The 20,611-nt window shown below is 46.0% G+C and overlaps 1 protein-coding gene across 3 annotated transcripts in view; it reads left to right on the top strand.

Moving 5' to 3' along the window:
- The window catches only part of LOC124174374 (homeobox protein TGIF2-like), an 82,367-nt gene that overhangs the window by 36,757 nt on the left and 24,999 nt on the right, over positions 1-20,611 (top strand). Inside the window, exon 1 of one of the 3 annotated variants that reach the window (XM_046553468.1) lies at positions 14,262-15,420. The exons of the other annotated variants lie outside the window; for them this stretch is intronic. Coding sequence (XP_046409424.1) covers positions 15,279-15,420 — 142 coding nt within the window. The 5' untranslated portion in view covers positions 14,262-15,278. Of the gene's footprint in view, positions 1-14,261; positions 15,421-20,611 lie in introns of those variants that run through there. 3 annotated transcript variants of the gene reach the window in all.

Genomic DNA, 20,611 nt, shown 5'->3' on the forward strand with positions numbered 1-20,611 from the left:
ACGAGATGTGGACCGGGTTAATACATCAGCAGCTTTCTATGCAAAACTGCTCGGGGCAACGCTGCTGGTCCCGGATACGGTATGTATGTACACTGATTTTGCTACGCTTACCTAAGGCGTTTTGCAGCCCGAAGGTATCGCACCTATATTAAGACACTGCAGGATCCCAGGGGCCGTTAGAATCGACTCTGAGGTACAATAGTGAGAAAGATGAAAAAAAAAAAAAAGAAAATAAAAGTTAATTTACCGGCAAGCAATTACCAGAACAATTCCAATTACTCGAGTGCAGTGGCACGGCGAAAAGGGATTAAAGAACGCAGCTTGGGAGGTATTTAAATTGTTGCGAACATTTTTTGTCTGCCAACATCGCGTTTTTATTCCTGTATTATCAAAGCGAAAGAAAACCAACTACCCAACCTGAAGTATAATCAAATCACAGCTCAGTCTCTCGAGTGAAAAACGGCGATCTCTTCATTTCTGTGTCGAACTCGATATGCGGATAAACGCTAACGAGACGCACGCATCAAGATCCTTGATCCGTAAATTTGTCCATTATCTTTGTTATTCCAAAGAACGGTGTGTTTTTTTCTTCCAACACGGAGTAGAGATTTGTCAATCGAGTGCAGGAGAAGCCGCGTTTTCCTCACTTGCCGACGCAGCGCAGTTGACGGGCACCGGTTCCCTAAACTTAAACATTCGCTACATTGCCCCGTCCCTCGGCATCGAGGGTTGTCCGAGGTTCCCATAAGCTCAGAGAATTTAATACACGTTCGAAGAGCTTCCGCGCGAACGGTGCGTAGTTTTCGGAGACGTGCGTGCGTCGAGTGTGTGCCAGGATAACATGAGGCGAAGCATACTCGCCGCGCGGTCTCTCTGTTATGTGCGCATTCCATCCGCTCCCCGCGTTCTTCGCTAGCTATGTATGCGGCTGCGCGCACACACGCGTGTCTATCTAATAACATGTGTAGAAATTCATACAGTATACGTATCTACGTCACGCCGCTGCGGTGCAGCTTTTCTCGTAACGCGACACGGAGGGTGCGGCCCGAGGAAGGGTAATTAAACGGCGATGACGCGTTCCGCGACACACGAGCTTTCCGCCGATGTGTAACATCGAGTCCGATCGGATCGAACCACCGTCGTCGCATCCATAGCGACCTGCCCGCCTCCTCTACGTCCACGTCCGTCCGGTCCATCTGTCTGACTCGTAACCTGTCGCTCATATGTGAGATTCCGGACGCGCATGGAGCAGGTCCCAATGCTGGCTGAGGAGGTATTCGGCGTGTCGTGGGTCCCCCCATGTGTGGTGTGCTTTGAGCGAGATAGCGGAGCGATTATAGCGACGGATTCGAGCCACTCGTTTGCACGAAAAACTCGCGACTTTTAAGATCGCTAAGGAGACCTTCGAAATCGAAGATCTTCCGGTTAGACGGGACGATCCTCGCCAAGCGGGCATTTGACCCTGTGTTTTTGACGCGAAAAATACTGATCGATGTTGGAGGGAGAACGTGGAAGTTTCGCCTGTTCGAGACGCGTTGCATCGCCGTTTCTACCCATCGCCGTTGGTGGGATATGGTTTCAGTTGCCGGATGGAAAGAGAGAGAGAACGGCATGGTTGCCGAGTGCGAAGAGAAACAGAAACAGACAGAGAGAGAAAGAGTGAGAAGAGTGAGACAGAGTCATGACTCGGGGGTGAAACATGATGTTATGTGCCAGGGGCTGGTGTACATATATGCGTGAAAACAAATCGTGTATCAGGAGATCTAGACAAGCTGGAGTGTGTCACGTGAGTATACATGGGTATATCGCATATTTAGCCCTCTCCCTCCCTTCCAGCTCTCACTGCACGCATCCCTGATCGGCGAAGCATAGGTGCCCACATGCTCTCTCGATAGTCGTAAATTCACGTCGCTCTTGTAAAATGGCCATGAGGTAGGCGTGTTGGGACACTCGCCGTGTCTTGTCATGGTCAGCCCGTGAAACTATTTTTGCCTTTGATTAGACCTATCGGAGCCGAGCATCGTGTCTATTAGTTTAAGCGTTTGTTACCCGAGTACGGTGAGCCGATGAAGAGGTAAGGAGAGAGAAAGAAAGAGAGAGCGAGAGTGAGCTTGGCGGGCGTTCAGATAAAGCCTGAGATAGGCTGAGAAACCGTCGAAAAGAAGGGAAGAAAGGAGTTGCAGAGTGCGGGAGAGAAGACGGGAGAACGGTGCGAATGGGAGATGGTTTCTTTGATCGACAAACAACGTAATTTCAGTCCAAGGCTCTTATCAAAATGTACTTACGTTCACTGTTGCTGATAGTAAATTAAAATTAATATACGACCGGGATAGCTGACATTTTGATAAGATAAGGAAAATATTGTTAAGTGGTTGCGGCTGTCAAGTAGAGAACTGTCAAATCTGACAGCAGATAGGCCCTTCTTTAGGTTGCCGTTTGCCGAGAAGTTTGTCTTTAAAATATCTCTGTCATACCCAGGTACTCTTAACTATTTTTTAGTGGAACCCGCACCGATGACCCCAAAAGCTCGTGTTGAATCGCAGATATTATCCGTACTTACACTATTTTCTATTTATCCAGTCTTATCACGACCATGAGTTTTACCGTTATTTCATATATTCGAATAGGTGTTACAATACCGCCTCGAGTGAAATTAATAGGTACTCGTACCTACCCGCTTTCCCTTTATTAATACTATCGTGTAATACGTTACACAGCGACATATTTGTATTCTTATACACGTGCCTTGATCTTCGTCTTGGTTTATTTTTTCCCTCACGTTTTTTTATCTTGTATAGTTAATTAGAACAGATAAAGCGCTGATTGGACTTTTGCCTTGATATAAAAATTATCAGCAAAACTTCGCGCGCATTCAGGGTCGCTGACGTTTCTTTTCTTTTTTTGATTCTTTTCTTTTTTTTTTTTTACTAGTGACAATTAGTGGGTAAAAGTCTGAGTTCCCTTTCGAACGGACGTTCGCTCTCGTTTGCTTGATACGCATTGCGGTCAGAAAATTTTTATTTATTTTCCATCAGCTGTAGTATCGGAGCGAGGAGGGCGAAGGAAATTTTTTATTTTTAGAAATCGTTGATTTATTTTTCGCTCCTCTGGATACTATAACGACTTGTGCAAACATATGGAGCAAACTGGATGAGGTGCTAATCGTAATGAAATTGAGAATTTGTCGAGTCAACTTGGCGTATTTCTTCTTTTAGTGAGCGCTAACAGAACGACACGTGGGGTTCGGTTCGGCGCTATTTCGTTAACCGTGACGTCACGCGGGATCAGTAACGCTTGCGAAAGAACAACGTATGTGTGTTACCGAACGGTGCACGTGTATCGGAATCAGGGGCGCCAAGCTTTGCCTACATTCAATTGTACCGAACGAATAAACCATTTCAACACTATTCTTCTTCATTTCCCTAGTATCCGGGCCTCGACGAGTCTAGTATAAATATTGAAATTGCTATTATAACCGCCTTCAGCGATCCCTTTGTCGTCCACAGCTGTGATCACCGTGCGCGCTGTTCCAGATCGAATTCCTTCCTCACTTCAAACTCTGAATTCACTCTTCTGCTCTTCCACAACTGTGAAAAGCCTACTATCCGTTGTGTCTGTGGATCCATTGTTTTTTCTTCCATTCTTTTCCCCTATTCAACCGTGGTATTCCTTGAACTTTCTCGTTACAGTTAAACACACACACACACACACACACACACACCCTTGAGTTGCTGCACTACACCGAGTGCAGGTCGTAAGTTGAAAACAATTTAATCTGTCTGGCCCCTTTCCCCCCGTGTGCAATGCTAATATAACCGATGAGCATTAAGAGCATTTCGTCATTGCGTTCCCTCGAAAACAAATCTACAACGCTGCGTACAAGAATTCAAGAAAAGAAACTTTGGACTCGTTGACGTCACCGTTGATCTATCAAGGCCAGTCATTTGGCAAACACCATTAAACGTCGTGACTAACGGAAGAAGCCCCTTATTTCACTCGGAGTTACGAAGGCGGGGACAATTTCGAAGCCTTTTGAACCCTCACTCGTACTTAACAACGTCCACCTCGGTTTCGAATACTTCTTCACTCTGCAGGTAATTGCCGACTCCTCAGGTTTGATTTCCAACAAGCGAGGGGCGATTTCCGTCTGTTCTTGTTCAAACTGTTCAATGATTCTTACATATATTCTAATAACTAACTTGTAGACTTTCATACGGCCAGACACCATGCAGAGAGTCACGGCGTGTCTATTGACGTGGGATAAAACCACCTAGCTGAATTCATCGCTTAGAGTACTTATAACGACGCTGAGTTATCAATGAAATTATCGACGCCGTCTGACGTAACTGAAAAGATAAACACACGTGTCGACGAAATAAGACCCAGCCGGCTTTTCACGCCGTTGTAAATCGATGGTCCCAATGCAGTTGGGACGTATTATAGGCACCGTGTGTGGTCTGTATAGTTCATGCCGCGACCCGATTGTTGCGCAAAGGCTGATTCCGAGGTAAAAACGTGGCGAATCGAGAGTGAAGAATATCGGCGAAGAAGCGGTTCAAACGGGCGTAGCATGTACCAGGGAATAGCACACGAGCCGACGATATTGAGTTAATGTCGTTGTTCGTTGGTTATTTTTAACTTTAAGTCACCCTGTTTATCCTCTTTTCTCCTTTTGCCATCAGTCTCGTTTCGCATTTATGCTGCACGACGACATGTCGTGCGATAATTAACGAATAATTGGATGTGATTGAATAACACCACCACGTAACGTGCAATGTGATGTACGACTGCGGATAACGAGCGAGTGTAACAGGACTGGACTCATAAATTAGATGCGAATCGAGGATTGGTACAGGGTTGTTTGAAAACAGCAGATCGTTACCCGAAAAGAGATGATCATTTTTGTCGGAAGTGTCAAGGCTTCGCCGAGTGAGAAGTGACCCGTCGCGATAACCCGTCAGAGATCAGCCCAGTCTTTAGCGGCAATAACCATCCCAGTAACATCTCCTTCGAGCAATAACAGCGAAGCGATGCAGCGCGTTCAACCCGAGGCTCTTTCCGCCAGCTCCTACGTCTTTCACCTTATTACGCGCCGCAGCCTTTGCCCACCACCTTCCGTCACCTGAAACTTAATTAACAACCTGTGACTTCTTCCTCGCGTCACATCCGCCCTTCTTCCCGTAGATTACCAACGATACCTACTTGATTCTATAGCACGACGTACGGCTTATGAATTATTATCGGTCGTCGTTCTCCTCTCGCGAAACTTTTTCGAATCCAGAACAGCGTTTGTTATATTTATCTTATTAAATTATATGCAGACCAGAAATCAGTGCTTGCATTCAATGACCCGAGAATATCGTTATCGCAACAAAAATTTTACAAAGGTCCGTTGCACCCGATACGGACAAGCAGCGATATCCATTTTTGCTTCAATGTGATTAATTAATATTTATTTCACGATTACGCGGACCTCGGATGTATCCGTGTAATAATAAAGATTGCTTTCGCGCACGTGTAGACGGTAAAACGTGGCCGTTTAACGCTCCGATACGTGACGCGCACAGCTTTCGGTCAAATATTTTGGTCAGCGAAAATTGATTGTTCAAACCACGGGAAGGTCGGGTGATTAGCCTTGAAGCTAACAGGGGCAACTGTAGGTACGCTCTCTCTCTACGATTCTTTGCTTATCCTATTCTCGCCGGTGATGTACGTCCTGCCGTCGCTATCACGCTTGCCATTATCGTCAGTATCTCAAACGCGAATTTTCATCCAAGTTTAATTTATGATCACCGAGATTTCAGCCGCCTCGACTCATTGTCAGCGAAGGAAACGCACAATGCTGCAGATAGCGCATTGTGCATACAGCGAACAACAATAACGCACGTTAGGATCGTAGCGACGAACTGATTACGACCGAGGGCAATGAATCGTGTGATGCAATTCGCAGCGACACTTGCTGTTATTCGCAATCGTTTATTTTATAATCACTTCATTATCTTATATTGCGACTCGTCCCGGCGGCACGCGGGTGAGGGGAATATTTGGTCAATGAAAAAATCATCTTTCGATGTTGTGTACGTGTTTTTGTATTCAGTTGCCTGTTCGTTTTTTTTTTTTTTCCTTTTTTCTTTTTTGGCGTCTTGCGTTTTGCCTTTTATTTTCATTTTACCGAAATTTGACGATTGGGTTGAGCAGATATAGGCGATATTAACCCCGTGGGATTCCGGCTAGGTAAATATTTATTTCGCATAGTTGTATTTTCGTCATTTAGTTCGAGTATTCAAAGCTCGTGTTATACATCTACCGTCAATATATATCAATCAATCGGACGCGGTATTGGGATGCTGCATTTTTTCGGGAAAATAATATGAATCCAGTGGTTCCGTTCATACTGCAGGAATAAACAGGTCTTCAAAAGATGATTCAATTCTCGAAGACGCTTAACTGTCAGTTTAAAACCAGCTTTAAAATCATTTTCATCGTTTCTGGCTTATAGCATCGTAAATTTCAAGGATTAATGAAATCAATCATTACGACGGAATACAGTTCATTTAAATCAATTTTCGCTATCCCATCGTAACCAACGGATTAACCTTTCAGAACGATCGCTTCTTGACTGTTCCGCATTTATTTTTGGAGCATTTCGTTGTAAAAGGATTGAAACGAATGCTTTGTAGAAAATTACCTGCAAACTGGAAGAAGCCTCGCTGCAGCCTTTTGCAGTAGACCATTGAACAATAAGAAGAGCTATCATACCTGCGTTGCCTTACTGACCAACAAAATGTCTACGTACGCAAACGCAGATTACACCTGCTCTTTAAGCGAACCCCGATACGTCACAGAAGAGCGTTCTTGTTAAGAGCATATATGTAGCGGTTACTTGGTTATTGTCCGTATTTAATTCTATAATTATGGTAGATGCACTTACCTGTTTGCCTTTACATCGTATTTTTTCGCGTATTTGTTTTCTTTTCTTTTGCTTGCTTTTTTTTTTTTATATCTTTCTTTTTTAGTCTTTTCAAGACACGTGACAGTGAGATGGAATTGTGCCAAGACACTTTTCCATCATTAGCCAGCGATGGAGCCGAGAAATCCTCTCAACGATTTCAGGGTCCCCAGCATTGAATTTCGGGGGCCTCGTTTTCGCCGTTTCGAAAACGCGACCAACCACCAACCACTCCCGACCCTAACCCCATTAGCCGTAGCAACCTCGTGAACACGCAACGCGCGCATTCATCGCCCCTTTTTTGTGCCCTTGTTTTGAATTTCGTGAACCCAATAAGCTCCGCAATCAGTCACCCAGTTCCCATACTTTCCAAGGACACGTCGCGGATCATTCTTGTCGGACTGTGGTGGGTATTTGGGCGAAAAACGCATCGCAGCACTCATACGAGATCTATTAATTAACACCGATGCTACGTTAGACGTATCTTCGCTTATTTTGTCAACTCCGCAGTGACGCCGGAGGTTTCCATCCGGCTCACCATCTATCACTCTATCCGTGGGTAACTCGAGATTTTAACGACGACGCGGAGACCAAAATTGTCGTGATAAAAAAAAAACCCTCGACTCAAGTAGGTTTATCAAAGTCCTTTGCTAGTTTTTCTCACTTTCCATCCTTCTGAGCTCCGTATAGTCCCGTCATCCATTCTTTCCAGTTCTTTCTCTCAGTTACGCATTTGAGACTCGTTGTCGGTAACTCGTTTCACGGGCAAATCACTGCGAAGAAATATCAACCCTCGAAGGCCAAGGACGTTGCTCCGGTTCCAGAGTACCCGAGAGGTAGTTCGTCTGGCCTTCGAATCATGGAGCTGCACGGAAGGGTGAACAAATCGATCAGGGATGATGTTGGCTTGTCTTTTTTTTTCCTTCCTGGAATGAGCTAACCGGAAGCCTGGGAAAATGACCGCTCGTAACTGCCGAAACCGCAATCACCGAAAGTGCAAACAATTTCAGGCAGGTCTTGCGTAATACTAATAAAATTCATGACAATATAGGCGTGTCTATGTATATATCATGTATATTAATCGTGATCGAGATTACAGCTCAGCTGAAGAAGTGAGCTAAACGACATGTAACATTATTATATTCGTCTGGTGTAAGCGTGCCGTTTCTTATAGATTTATAATTCGCAAATGACGCTCTCACTTCACAAGTATCACTAAATAGAATTGTAAAAAATTGGGAAAAGGATCAAGATTCATTAGGACGTCAAGACTTTATTAAAATAACAGACATCAGAATAGATGTGCACTAATTCATAGGTCGAAATTCTCACGTCTGCTATTTTCTAGCCTCAGAATGTGATTAGGACGGGTCTTCTGCAGACGAGAGTAAATCTCCTACAGATGTTTGCGCATGGTTTTCGGTCGATATTTTCCACTTGGACCATTCCGTATATCCGTGGAACGGGGCTTGGCATACGGACGATGTTCGAATCTTGAAAAGCCCGAGCTAATTGGCTTCTTCGTCGCAAGAAGAAAATGCCTTCGCCATCTTGTTCCGTCCTCCCAGGAAGTTTTCTGGGGAGATAGAGAAGAAGGTGGATAGAATTTGAAGAAATATCCATTTAACGGGTTCTTTCCAAGTCGTCAACCCGTCTGGTCGGGCCGAGAAATGCCTGGATGTTAAACGGCACGAGAGATTGTCACTCGAGGATCTCCCCGCCCTCTTGGCTTAGCGGTGTGGTACAGTAACCGGCGTAAACCCGGCGCGAAACTTGATACCTACAACGCGGCTTCTTCTCCGACATGATGCAGTAACAGCCAACAAATCAGCCCGATCACCCAAGATTTAGGCGAACCATCACCACCTGCCGAAGGAAGCCACGATACTGCGGTTTCCCGATACAATGCCTAATGGCCCGAGTAGGATCGCGATCCTCTAAACTAGGCGTGTTTGGGCTCAAAGTAGATTTGCGGTTCTCCGCGGGACGACACTCGAGTTATTTCCAATCTACGACTCGTGCTTTCGCACATATCATCGTCATCGTCATCATCAAAATACCTGTCTACGGGTGATACAGTTGGTGTTCACGAAGAATGTCATGGCTGACAGAGAAAACAACTTGCTTCCTCTGGATGTGGGCGTGCGGCGAGGATAGATCGTAACCATGTAGGTTCATTCATGAAAACCGCTCGTGTACGCCAGATATAACCGGTACTACGTCAGCGATGTACTTTATACACGTACACATAGACATCCGTAGAGACACAGCGATATCGTAACACGTTAGGTACGTCCATCCGTCGCTCGGTTTCTTCGGTACGCGGTTCATTCGCCGTAGGCTTCATCCTCCGAGTTCACGTACGTGCAACGTACTTGGTCCTCTACACCCGGTCCGCCTACAAACTTACGTATATTTTGTACATGGACGGAGCCGATACGCCAGCCGCGGCCGCGTGCCGATTGCACCGTAACAAACCCGGCTGTTGCGTCATGCCCGATAACGCGTCCCGTGAGTGGAACGGATCGGCGTTTTCACGGCTCTTCCAAAAGTTCCGGAAGCGGACTGCAACCACGGAAGTGACGAACCACGTGAAAGGGAGAGCCGGTGAATCAGGGCAGCAGCCGGGGCTGCAGGTCGTCGACGATCCAGTATCCGCACGACGAGTGTGGGTGGCACAGCACGTGTTCACACACTGCAACCGTCACGGAGGAGTTTCGTCCTTTGTCAATTTTCACCCCTCAGAGTGCACATGCAATCCTGTCCCTCTTCGAGCGTCTTCTCGAAGGTGAGTGAGGGGCGACGAATCGCGGTATCCTGCAACGACGAGACACTTTTTCGACGTGCTTCACACAGTGTGATAGATCGCAGTCACGTGTCCTGTGTGCAGTCTATTGTATCTTTTACGCGCATACGAGTATGTGGCATATCACGGAGCCGCTTTGAGACACGGTGAAGATAAACTACTGTGGATAATAGGAAACAGGTTTCAGTTGTGCAATATCCTGCGTGCAGGCACATCTCCCCCTCCACAAATTGTACAGGTGTCGGTATCCACACCGCAGGAATTATTTACGGAAAAAGAGAATCATACTTGCCGTTACCACGATTGTATAGTAGGTATACATTCCGTGTAAAGCATAATGGTATGTAAACCGAAAAAAGGCGAAAACTGGCGCCGTTCGATCCCTGACAATTCAAACTTATACACAGTATCGCGGTAATCTACCGTACAAAATGCACGTACGTGTATGTCGAATTCCATAATAATTCTTTACACTATGTACCATTTGTGGTATGTGCTGTAGCGGAAAAATCGTTAACCGTAAATCACTTCGACATAATTCGATAGTTCATTTTACACCAAGTTCGGCGAGAGTCTATTCCGTCCAGTATATTTTCAGTTAGCTTGAGGTACGTACTTCTTTCGCTCTTTTGTTCGGGTGAATCAACTCGGTAGTACGGTTAAATCGAACGCCGATCTTTCCCTCGACCGGTGCAGCGGTTGAATAAAACCTTAATCGGCGTCCCTTGAAGGTTCGTCGACGCAATCAGACCAGATCGTCGTGTTGACGGAACTCTGGCTCGAGGAAGGGCACTGGCCCGAAGTATCTTTGTTCAGCTCTAGTTTGACGTCTTGCTCTAGTATTCGATAGTTTCTGCATCGATTCGAATACGGTGTCGACGAAGAGCCTGCATCATACCGCAGCATTATAATACCCGTAGCGGGCGGTATCCAATGAATCGGCATTTTTCGATGAACCGCTCGTGACGCGCGGTGAGATTCAAATATCCGATTGCGGTTACCGTCCTCGTACGCGTGTGTACGCACATGGACACCTTACGTTCACACACGCATCCGCTGTACTACACATAGTGAATTCTGTGGGAAAACATGCGATTAAAAGGCCACGCGCGCTACTCCGCGCTTTATCATCCGTCGGGGCCTCTCATATCTATATCATCTCGGCTCGGTTCGTCGCGCGATTTCGCGACGCCTTCGGGATTCGCGGATACGTCGCGATTCCGACGCCCGCCCCCCTCTCCGTTCCTCCGCGTCGCACCACACCGGTTCATTTTGACAGTTGCTAGTTGGGCTGACAACGCGTGGTCGCCGTCAGTCTTGACGTGTGCGTGCGCAAATATCTGCGTCTCCGCGCCTCCCTCCATCTCTCTCTATCTCTCCCTCTGACACGGTGCTCTCCCTGCTCTCCTCTCTACCAGCTAACTCGCCTCGGCAACGAGGAGTAATGCTTCGGCTTGTAAGTAGAGGAGAGCGGGGGTGGGTGTGAGCCAAGGCGACACTCGGATCGCAGTTATGTAAGTCACATTGCGCAACTCTCTACGGCCCTACTGTCATTATCGAGTCGTATACGCGAGCACATAAATAATATATAGGCAGTGCTTAACTATCCACTTTATACCACCGCGATTCTTACACACGCAAATGTATGCTCGTATAGATTGTATCTTTGCCTCGCGACCCTCCTGGTTCTGGTTCTTCTTGGTTCAGGTGAGTCCGTCGGTCCTCCTCTTCGCCCCTCCTCCGCCTCCCCTCTTCCTTCTACCCACTAGTATGTACATTATACATACTAACATACCACCGACAGGCGGCTTAACGCCCGACGACGACGACACTTGATACGCCGCCTAACAACGCCGTATATACGAATCGTTTTTCTCATGTCTTAAGTTTTCTTTCATCTACAACGACGATACTGTACTTTATACGTATGTACGTTTAGTACCATAGGCATAACCGCGAACTCTGGCAGGTAGGTAGTCGACTTTAGGCATATGTATATATATATATATATATATATATATATATATATATATATATATATATATATATATATGTACGTTATACGTGGTTAACGTTTTGTATCGCTAGGGTTACCCGTACGTGATATATATATACACACATAAACATATCCACGTACACGCATCAAGATGTGGTCTCTTGACCGTATGCATAACGCATCGCACGGTATACAGATAAATACACATCATTGTAAAACGACCCGCGAATATACGTTCCACGTACCGCGAGTCTCTTTCGTTCTATATCTTTCTTTTTAGTTCTAACATGTATAAGTAAATATTTTCGCCGAATTTGGGCGACTCGTTAAATATGTATGTTGACACTATCTTATTGTATCTATCTAGCAAATGATATATGTGTACCAAAAGACTAAACCCCTCCCGATCAAGGCCGATCAGTTGACGGTCTAACTGGGTCATTGCCATTGTGAACTTTTCGCGTAATTGTTACGTACGAAAAACTACGATCTGTTAGGTATACCTAACAAACGTCGTGTATGGATATGTTTATAGAGCGATTCGAGCTGATATTTTAATCGCGGTACTCTTACACGTTTCTTCAGGTTAATCCTCGACGTCGATTGTGAACGCCTGCGGAGTTTCTGTCACTCCAACGTTATTTGACTGTCGTACAAATTACACCCGCCGTTGTTCGTCGTTGACGAATTTTTCAGTTTTGATAATATATTTTCGAAATGCAATACCGACTAACGTTTTAGGCGAGTTTTTTGAATTTTAATATCAATCAATGATCTCGTTAAACGTTAGTACCATGCGCAATATCTTTGCTAATATTCCATTTGATAGATCGTTCACTTGTTTATTGCGTTGACGTTTCTGTACATAACCCACATGTAACTTTACTCATCGTATTCGTGATGCCTTAGAGATTTCACCGGCGGTGGCAGGTCACTCATTATTATCTTTCTGCATATTTCACGATACGTTGATGTAAAATAGAGTGTGAGCACAAAGAGCGAAATGTCGCCATAAATCTATGACGCATCATGAAAAGGATCTTTCCAGCCACTTTGCTCCGCTTCGTCTTTGTGAAAACTTTAGGTCTTCCATTACTAGTTGTAAGATTTTTTCCGGCGCAAGACGAACGCCGGTAATTTCTGCACAGGAAATCATCCGTCCAATTGTCCCGCCTCCCGGCTGTATGCAGGTACAGAACCCTCGGAAACAGTTACAGGCATATCTTCCCGTGTTACACGTGAAAACCGAAAGTACGACCTTTATCCGTTGCGACCGACCCTCGTAGCCTCCATCCGAATCCCCCGGCGACGGATCCCTGCCGAGAACGAATAAGAGAAACGGAAAAGCACAGTGAAGTTTTCCGAGAACAAATCCGCGCGGGACACTCGAGGCCAACCATTTGCTGAAAGTTGGAGCTTATAGGACGCGGTGTTCAATCCGGGGTTGCGGTACTTTCCGGTATACATAATGACGAAGGTCGACCCGACGTCTTCGACCAACCAATCACACCGCGTGGCTAATTTCATGTTGGAGAAAGTGCGGATGGGGGACAAACCTTTGAGCAGATTTCACTACCGAGGCAGAACACAGTTTCGTATGTCATTTTTTTCCCCTTTGAAATCGAAATATGAAAAGGTGTTTCATGTAATTATCTGGGATTTTTTTTTTCGCCGTTAACTCAAAGGTACTTCACTAATTTTCGACACGACTCCGGCAGTTGACTGCATAAGATGTTACAGTTACTACCGCAGGTGCAACAGGCAATCGCCATCAGACGTCACTGAACTTGTAGACGGCCTTGAAAAATGATTCATTAAAGTCGACGGTACGAACGTTCGACTGTGAAGTTTGGTTGAAAACGGTGTTAAATTCGTCTACGGCAAGATGTAAACATCGATATTGGCACGAGACTAGTATCGATGGTAAAAATTCTTTTTCTCAAAGTCTGCAACCGACTTCGTTCCGTCAGACACCTGTTCCCGATAGGGCGTTTATGCGTCGACGGTGAAATTTAGGTCAGGATATCGGGAGAGCATGGGACACGAGGAAGCGTGCCGGTTCACCGCGAACGTGGAACGTAAAATTAGATTGAAAATCGATGGTTTACGCCTCGGCGGAATATCGGCAAAGCTCAGAGCCGAGCGAGTCATCCTTAAAGCTCCTCCGTGCTTCGGCGTAATTTCCCAGGAAATAATTGGCCCGGTCTTCCGGACTCTGACGCGCAGTGACGATATTCGACAATCGGGCATATCTGCGGCTCTTCTCCGTCCGTCACGAGGCTCTCTAGCGCCGTTCTCGTCGTCGGTCGAGGCGAAATACGCTTACAATTAGAGTAGAAACGCCGGAACGCCAGAACCGGGTCTGGGGCAGCTGTCATAGGATACGTTTTCCCGCCAATCGAGCCGCCGGGTGGGGGAAACCCGAGGAGCCGGCGCGGGGTCGGCGACGAGGGGTGGCGCTGCCCCGGGCGTCTGTCAACCCGGCGTCGCCGTCAACGGCATTCAGTCGTGCACTGGCACTCGAGTTGTCAACGTGATTTCCGATCCCCGCGCCGTCGTCGTCGCAGCATTTCTCGGACCATCGTTTGTTTACTTCGCCGTTCCGCGCGTCTTCGGCAACCGGAAAAGCAGCAAGCCCAGTTTCGTGATTATTCGGCGATTCGACCCGTCTCGATCGAGGCTGGATTTTCAAGGATTCAAGATCGTTATCGTTGCACCTGGTAGGTAGGGACGACCTAACCAACAGACTATCAAATGCAGTCGTTAGCCGAGCGGATACCCGTCGAAAAATCTCTCAAGCCGAGAAAGAGCGTTGAGAAACCTCTGCGAATGTCCTGTTGCGGCGCCTGAGCTACGCCGTGAAACGTGGTTCTAAAACCACCACGACTGGCAGATCCAATAATATTTTCTCATCCGCATCAGGAGCGTAGATTTTTGGCTCGTACAGAGCGGCGTCCCGGCGAGTGCGAGTCCTTCGGAGTGTGCGTGGTTACGATCCAACAATCCGTTGCGTACTACGCGTACGTGTTTGTCTGAATGACTAAAATAAAACCGTGCAAAGTCCGAGACGAGGTTGAAACACGCGGTCAAAACAACCTCTACGCGGGTACAGGAAGAGAGAGAGAGAAGGCTTGTCATACCGTTCGTCGAGAATTCTACTCAGGACTCTCCGGACCTCTGCAGGGATAATAATAAATATCCGCGTTACGGAGTTTGTATCGTATATCCCGGTAGTCGGTGTAATAACGAGTGTGCCGAGAAGAAGGATACACGCGGATCTGTCGTAGCGACGATTCGTGTTCGCAGCCTACTCTGCGAAAGTAATAAAAGTGCCTGAGAAGAATTAGAGTCAGAGTAGCAAAAAGTAGGGTAAAGTAAAGTTGAAGCAACGCGATAATACGGCGGAAACCGTACTACGAGGAGAAGAAAATAAGGATAAAACTTGTCACCGATCATCTCGAGCTGACGTGACCTTCCGAACTTGCGTGACGTTCCGAGGCAAGGGAAGATAGAAAGCTTCGAGAGACATGTTGCCGCCCGCAGCAATGCACCTGGAGCAAAGGATGAACGGGGATAGGGGTCTGCAACATCACTTGGATCACCATCGCACCCAGACAACGCCGACCAGGGACCCCCGTTTCCCTCACCGACCGGCGGTCCTGTCGCCAGGTAAGAAACTCCCTGCGAAAAGCAGAGCCCGACATCTCGAGGCAGCTGTCACGTCGTAATATAAATCTAACATATCGTCGGTGTCGTTGGAACGGCCGCGGGCGATTTTCCCCATTCGGCGGACGTTCGCGCGAGGCTTTGCCGCCTCCGCGGAATCCGCGTTCGTCACAAGGAACATCCTGTCCGCTGCGTGCGCGTACCATGAGAGCGGTTCGAGGAGTAATACCTAATTGAAAACTGTGCCAGAGGCCAGGCCGCGTGCTTACGTGCGTGTCATGGCGCTGACGTTTTAAACTTTGACGTTACTCCTCGGCGTGGGAAAGGACGCTTCGCTGCGGCGGCGGCAGCGGCAGCGTCGAATATCGACCGATGACATGCGCCTTTTGTGGGATACCTCCGTTTCCGGAAGCCGTAGCCTCCGCGCCTCGAATACCGCAGAATCCGGCGTACGTATCGCAACTTGCCGGAACACCAAAATATGACAGCCGCGGGCGTGCTCGCCTCCGGCCCCCGGCTGTCAATGAAATCGCTCAAATCGCTTCGTAAGTTCGTACGGCGTTTCGCTCGACCGACGGACATGTCGTGGCTCTCTTGGGCCATGGGACGGCTAGCCAGCCGACGGCGAGTCGCTTCGGAGGAGGCGAGGCGAGCCGAGTGCGAGCGTCTTCCGTCTCGCTCCGTGAGGCGAGGCCGCTCTTATTTCGCGCCTTGTCTCGCCGGCTGCCCGACTCTGGGTTCCGAGCCCGTTTCCCTGCCGCCAGTCGGGTGAACCCCGTCCTAAGACAGGCCGTCTCGAGATCCTCGCCACGTGCTCCCAGCGACGCTTCGATTTTTGCGTGTTTTCGTTACGCTTTTTACCGAGAGGGAGAAACTTGAAACGCGAGAGGACGAAATGGAACGCCGATTTTCGATATTTATTATTACCCTAGACGATTCGCTCGAGGACTTCGGAGGTTTCGAACCCGCGAAATGGTTGGTGGCTTCAGCGAAATTCTTTACAAACTCCGCGGATCAACCTATTATCTCAATTTTTCGCTTGCATGATTTTTGGCCCCGTGTACGGTCTTAATTTCTCAATTTTCAACGCCTGAAGAGCGAGGAGAGACACGCTCGAGTTGAAAATAACCCGGCTTCAATAGGCGGCTGGTTTGTTATACGTAAACGTGTGGGATATTCGGGAGGACCGGCCTCTCCCGTATTTTTGTGCGAATGGTAATTTTTGGCACGGCTGTCAGCAGAACTGTAAAGTAACCGTCTCTTATGCAATTCATATATTATACTACATATACTAGTTAACATTGTCTCGGAAATATTTTGCTGGAGGTGCGGCCGGGCGAGAAAAGAAATACATCAAATCAGAAACTTAACCGTGCAGCAGAAAAAAAATCACAGGAAGGAATATCATGCATGTGCGCGTTCGTAAATGGCGTATGAGGACGAGTGTAAAAATTCCTTACGTATATAACCCAAACATGAAGTGAATTTCAGTCCGAATTATTGTCTGAAAAAGAAAGATGCGGGTTAAATATCGGTGTTAATAAAAAAAAAAAAAAAAAAAAAAAAAACACACGCACACAACTACAAACAAAAACAATAGTTACACCGAACCATTCGATTACGAGGAACAGACGACAAATATTATTCGTCCTCCTGTATAATATTCTCAAGGCGGTACTAAAACCGTCGTCTTCTCGACCAGCGTCAAACTGGTAATAACCAGCTGCCAGTTGTCCCGAACGAATTAATAATTCGTCGACGCAGTCGCCGTCGTTTGTCACTCCAGGAAAATCCGGCTCGTCTTGTCGCGGGGGCCAAATTATCTCCATTTATTGACCTGCGTGATTGAGAATTGATAAACAGTCGATCTTTCATCCTTTCCTTTTTTTGCCGTTTCTGGAATGGCGAAGTTCGAAAAAAAATTGCGACGCGGTGCGTCGTTGCTCTTCGCTCTGCAACTTGTTCGGGTTCACTCATCGGGAGGACATCAGGTTGTCTCGCGTTGGTTGGAACTCGTTTGGGCAGCAGGCACTACGTGAAGAAATGCAGTTCTCTTCCACGGCACAGCTGTCAACGTCTTCTTACCCGTTCGTTCGTCCCATCCATTCGTTTCTCGGTAGTTTTTTTTTTTTTTTTAACGATTTCAACCGTTTTCCACGATCCCGGGGAATCGGTTGTTTATTCCCATATGTTTATTTCCCATATTTGATATGGGAAAACGGGGTTCGATTTAACGTCGGAAAAACTCGAGTCTAATTTGGAAATAAATCAACCTCGCTTATCGCAGAGTCCCGTAGTAAGGATTCGCCTGGTCGCGGTCTGTTGGATCTTTTTTTTTACATTTGGTAAAAAAAAAAAAAACTAAGTCCTTCCTTCGAAGAGATAAGATTAGCTTAATTGTAAGATCAGGGAACGTCAATTACTCTTCTAAGACACAGTACGGTTTCGCGTGAAATATTTTAATTTTTTCGATTAGACTCCGAAAATTTGAGGATTCGAGAAACCCCCCCCCCCCCCCCCCCCCCTCCGCCCACAAGTTTATTATTGTCGAAATTTGGATGGAAATTTTCACGATTAATTAATCAGTCGTCCTCAAACGATCCAGAACTGTTAATACGTGCATACTTTTAACACCAGTTCATACTTGAGCCTTACACTATACATACTATCTGTGGCTATACGTACTGCTACGTATAATGATCGTGATTCTTGTTCTATCTTTTTTCTTCCATTCCCAGATCAGGCAATAAAAGTATTTATTAATACTTGGTAGTAAATTATTGCCTCGTAAAGTTTCGGGTTCAAGATTCGTGGAATTAAATATTACCGACATAATGTCATACGTAAATTTTTTCACTTCTATTATATGTAATAAATTGTAACAAGTAATTCGTCAGTGACATGCTACGTTCGTCACAATTCCCCTCACCTTTAACGTGCGTCCGTCGCAGGAGACAATTTCTGAGGGAATCTTTCGTAAAAGATGTATACATACTTCTTGCCCTTAACACAATTGTCGTAAAGGCAAACAACGTTGATGCAAAGCAAAATGGTAAGAAATAAATATAATTGTCGACAGAATGAAGAGAAAAAAGAAGGAACGAAGAGCGAGAACAGTAAAAAAAAAAAAAAAGAGAAAGAGACAGAGAGCTAACGAAGGCCACTTGAAGTATTTATCGTTAAGTCGAGTTATCTGCTTACCCGTTGAACGTTACACGTGCATGCGTGCATACTTGACACGCGTGTTAATACCGAATCCCAAATAAACTCGCTCGCATACGCACATGTAATATGTATATACATACTAATAAAATTCCCTTCGGCATTCCCAAATTATCGCCAGACTACGTCGATTTGTCAAAATGCCTTTAATTTTTCTTCTGGCACCCACCTCCCTCGTTCCGCTGCACAGATAATTTCCACACTCGCACTTATATTCTCGATTGATTGGGTAGATGAGAACCGTTTAACTAACCTAACGACTTTATACCCGGCATAAGTGATCCTGCGTTCGAACCGTTAACCCCCCTCATTCTCTTTCATGTTTGACACACAACCCGGGGGCTCGTTCGCTTGCGGGCCACTTGATAGGCTTGTTGTCCAGGGTACTCGAGTGACGTCGGCGTCGTCGTCGTCGTTTCTCCCGTTAGCGGGAATTTCGGGAACTTGAAACGGGCCGTCGTCAATTAATTTTCGGACAATTAATCAAGGATGATTATTCCGTTGTTTGTTTGTTGTTCGGTAAAATAAGTCACGAGCGGCCAACGGGCACGTGTTCCTTCGTTCTACGTTCTCCACAAACACAAGGCTTTAGCATAGATAGTTATATAACACAGGTATACGGACCTGAAAGCGTGTGACGATTGCCCCGCCATGTCGTCGACGAAGACGACGTGATTTACCGAATAATGATAATAAAATTATTCCCCCCTTCTCCGTCTCACTTCCGAATCGTTGGGTCGATTGAAATTGCATATTTATGTCGTGTATTTAGCGTATGTAATCTTATTCAATGCAAAACACACGCCAACAGATGTCATAGAGGTTAGTGTCATCAGCGATTCCCCTATCTTCCTGTCTACACCCGCACCGTGCTTCTACCCTCTTCTTCCGATTCCTACCGTACTTCGTTTCTCATTCTTTATGATGTATCGTACGCGCGTCGTTTTCATTTTATGACATTTTCATATTCATGGATTGTATCATATATCTGCAGCGTCTTCTAAATCGCACGGAACACGGGAAGTAAAACCGCGCATACGCGAGCTTTTTTGTCTTATATCTTGTATGGCTGTGATGAATGAAGGAAACTTGTGTAAAAAATAAAAAAAATAAAAAATTATGCGTAAGATTCGAAAGTACGACTCGAAACCCGCGCCCCGGCTTTTGAGCCGTTTAATTTTAACCGGCGTAAAACTATGTTACGACTATTATAAACGCATAAGCCTTTGTTCTTAAAGCACTTTGTTATGCAGATAAGTTGATCGTTGCGTGCGCGAAGCGTGCAATTGAAATGAAGACGCTTTTCCCAACCGCGTCGTTAATATCATTTTTTTCACGCGTTTACCCGTGTTTATGTAATACTGTTGTTATAGCCTTACCGTTTGTCAATGTGTTGGCATTTTTTTGTTTTTTTTTCACATGTACACGGCTATATAAATGCTCATTAACCCAATTCGGGGTTTTAAATCGATCGCATCGTCTTGTCGTCTGTCATTTTAAGCTTATAAGTTTGTCGAATTTATTTTATCATTATTTTTTTTTCGTTTTTTCTCGTCTCATTTTCTACATCAGCAGCGCAGAAATTGACATGGCTGAGAAAATTCGACTTTCCGCGTGTGTACGCGGAGTCCAATCAATTCCTCGCAGTACGATGGAACAAAATTGGTTGGGTTAGGTACGTACCGAATCACTGCAGTGGTTCACACGCGTGTCCCTACTTTTATGCATCATTCATCAAATATATATACACATATACCGTCATGGTATTCGCGACTTTGTGCGGAGAATCACTCTATTATTACACAGTTGTTACACTATTTTGGCGATTAATTTTTGCCAGTCGGTAATCCGGTCGGTGATGTGCGGTGTAGGTATAACAACGTATACTCGAGATTATCAGTGACTGTGTACGCGTGTGTAATAATCCGAACGGGAAGTTGGGTTGATTCGATTTCAATTTTAAATTCAATTT

The sequence above is a fragment of the Neodiprion fabricii genome, chromosome 1 (assembly GCF_021155785.1).
Source record: "Neodiprion fabricii isolate iyNeoFabr1 chromosome 1, iyNeoFabr1.1, whole genome shotgun sequence".
Lineage (NCBI taxonomy): Eukaryota > Metazoa > Arthropoda > Insecta > Hymenoptera > Diprionidae > Neodiprion > Neodiprion fabricii.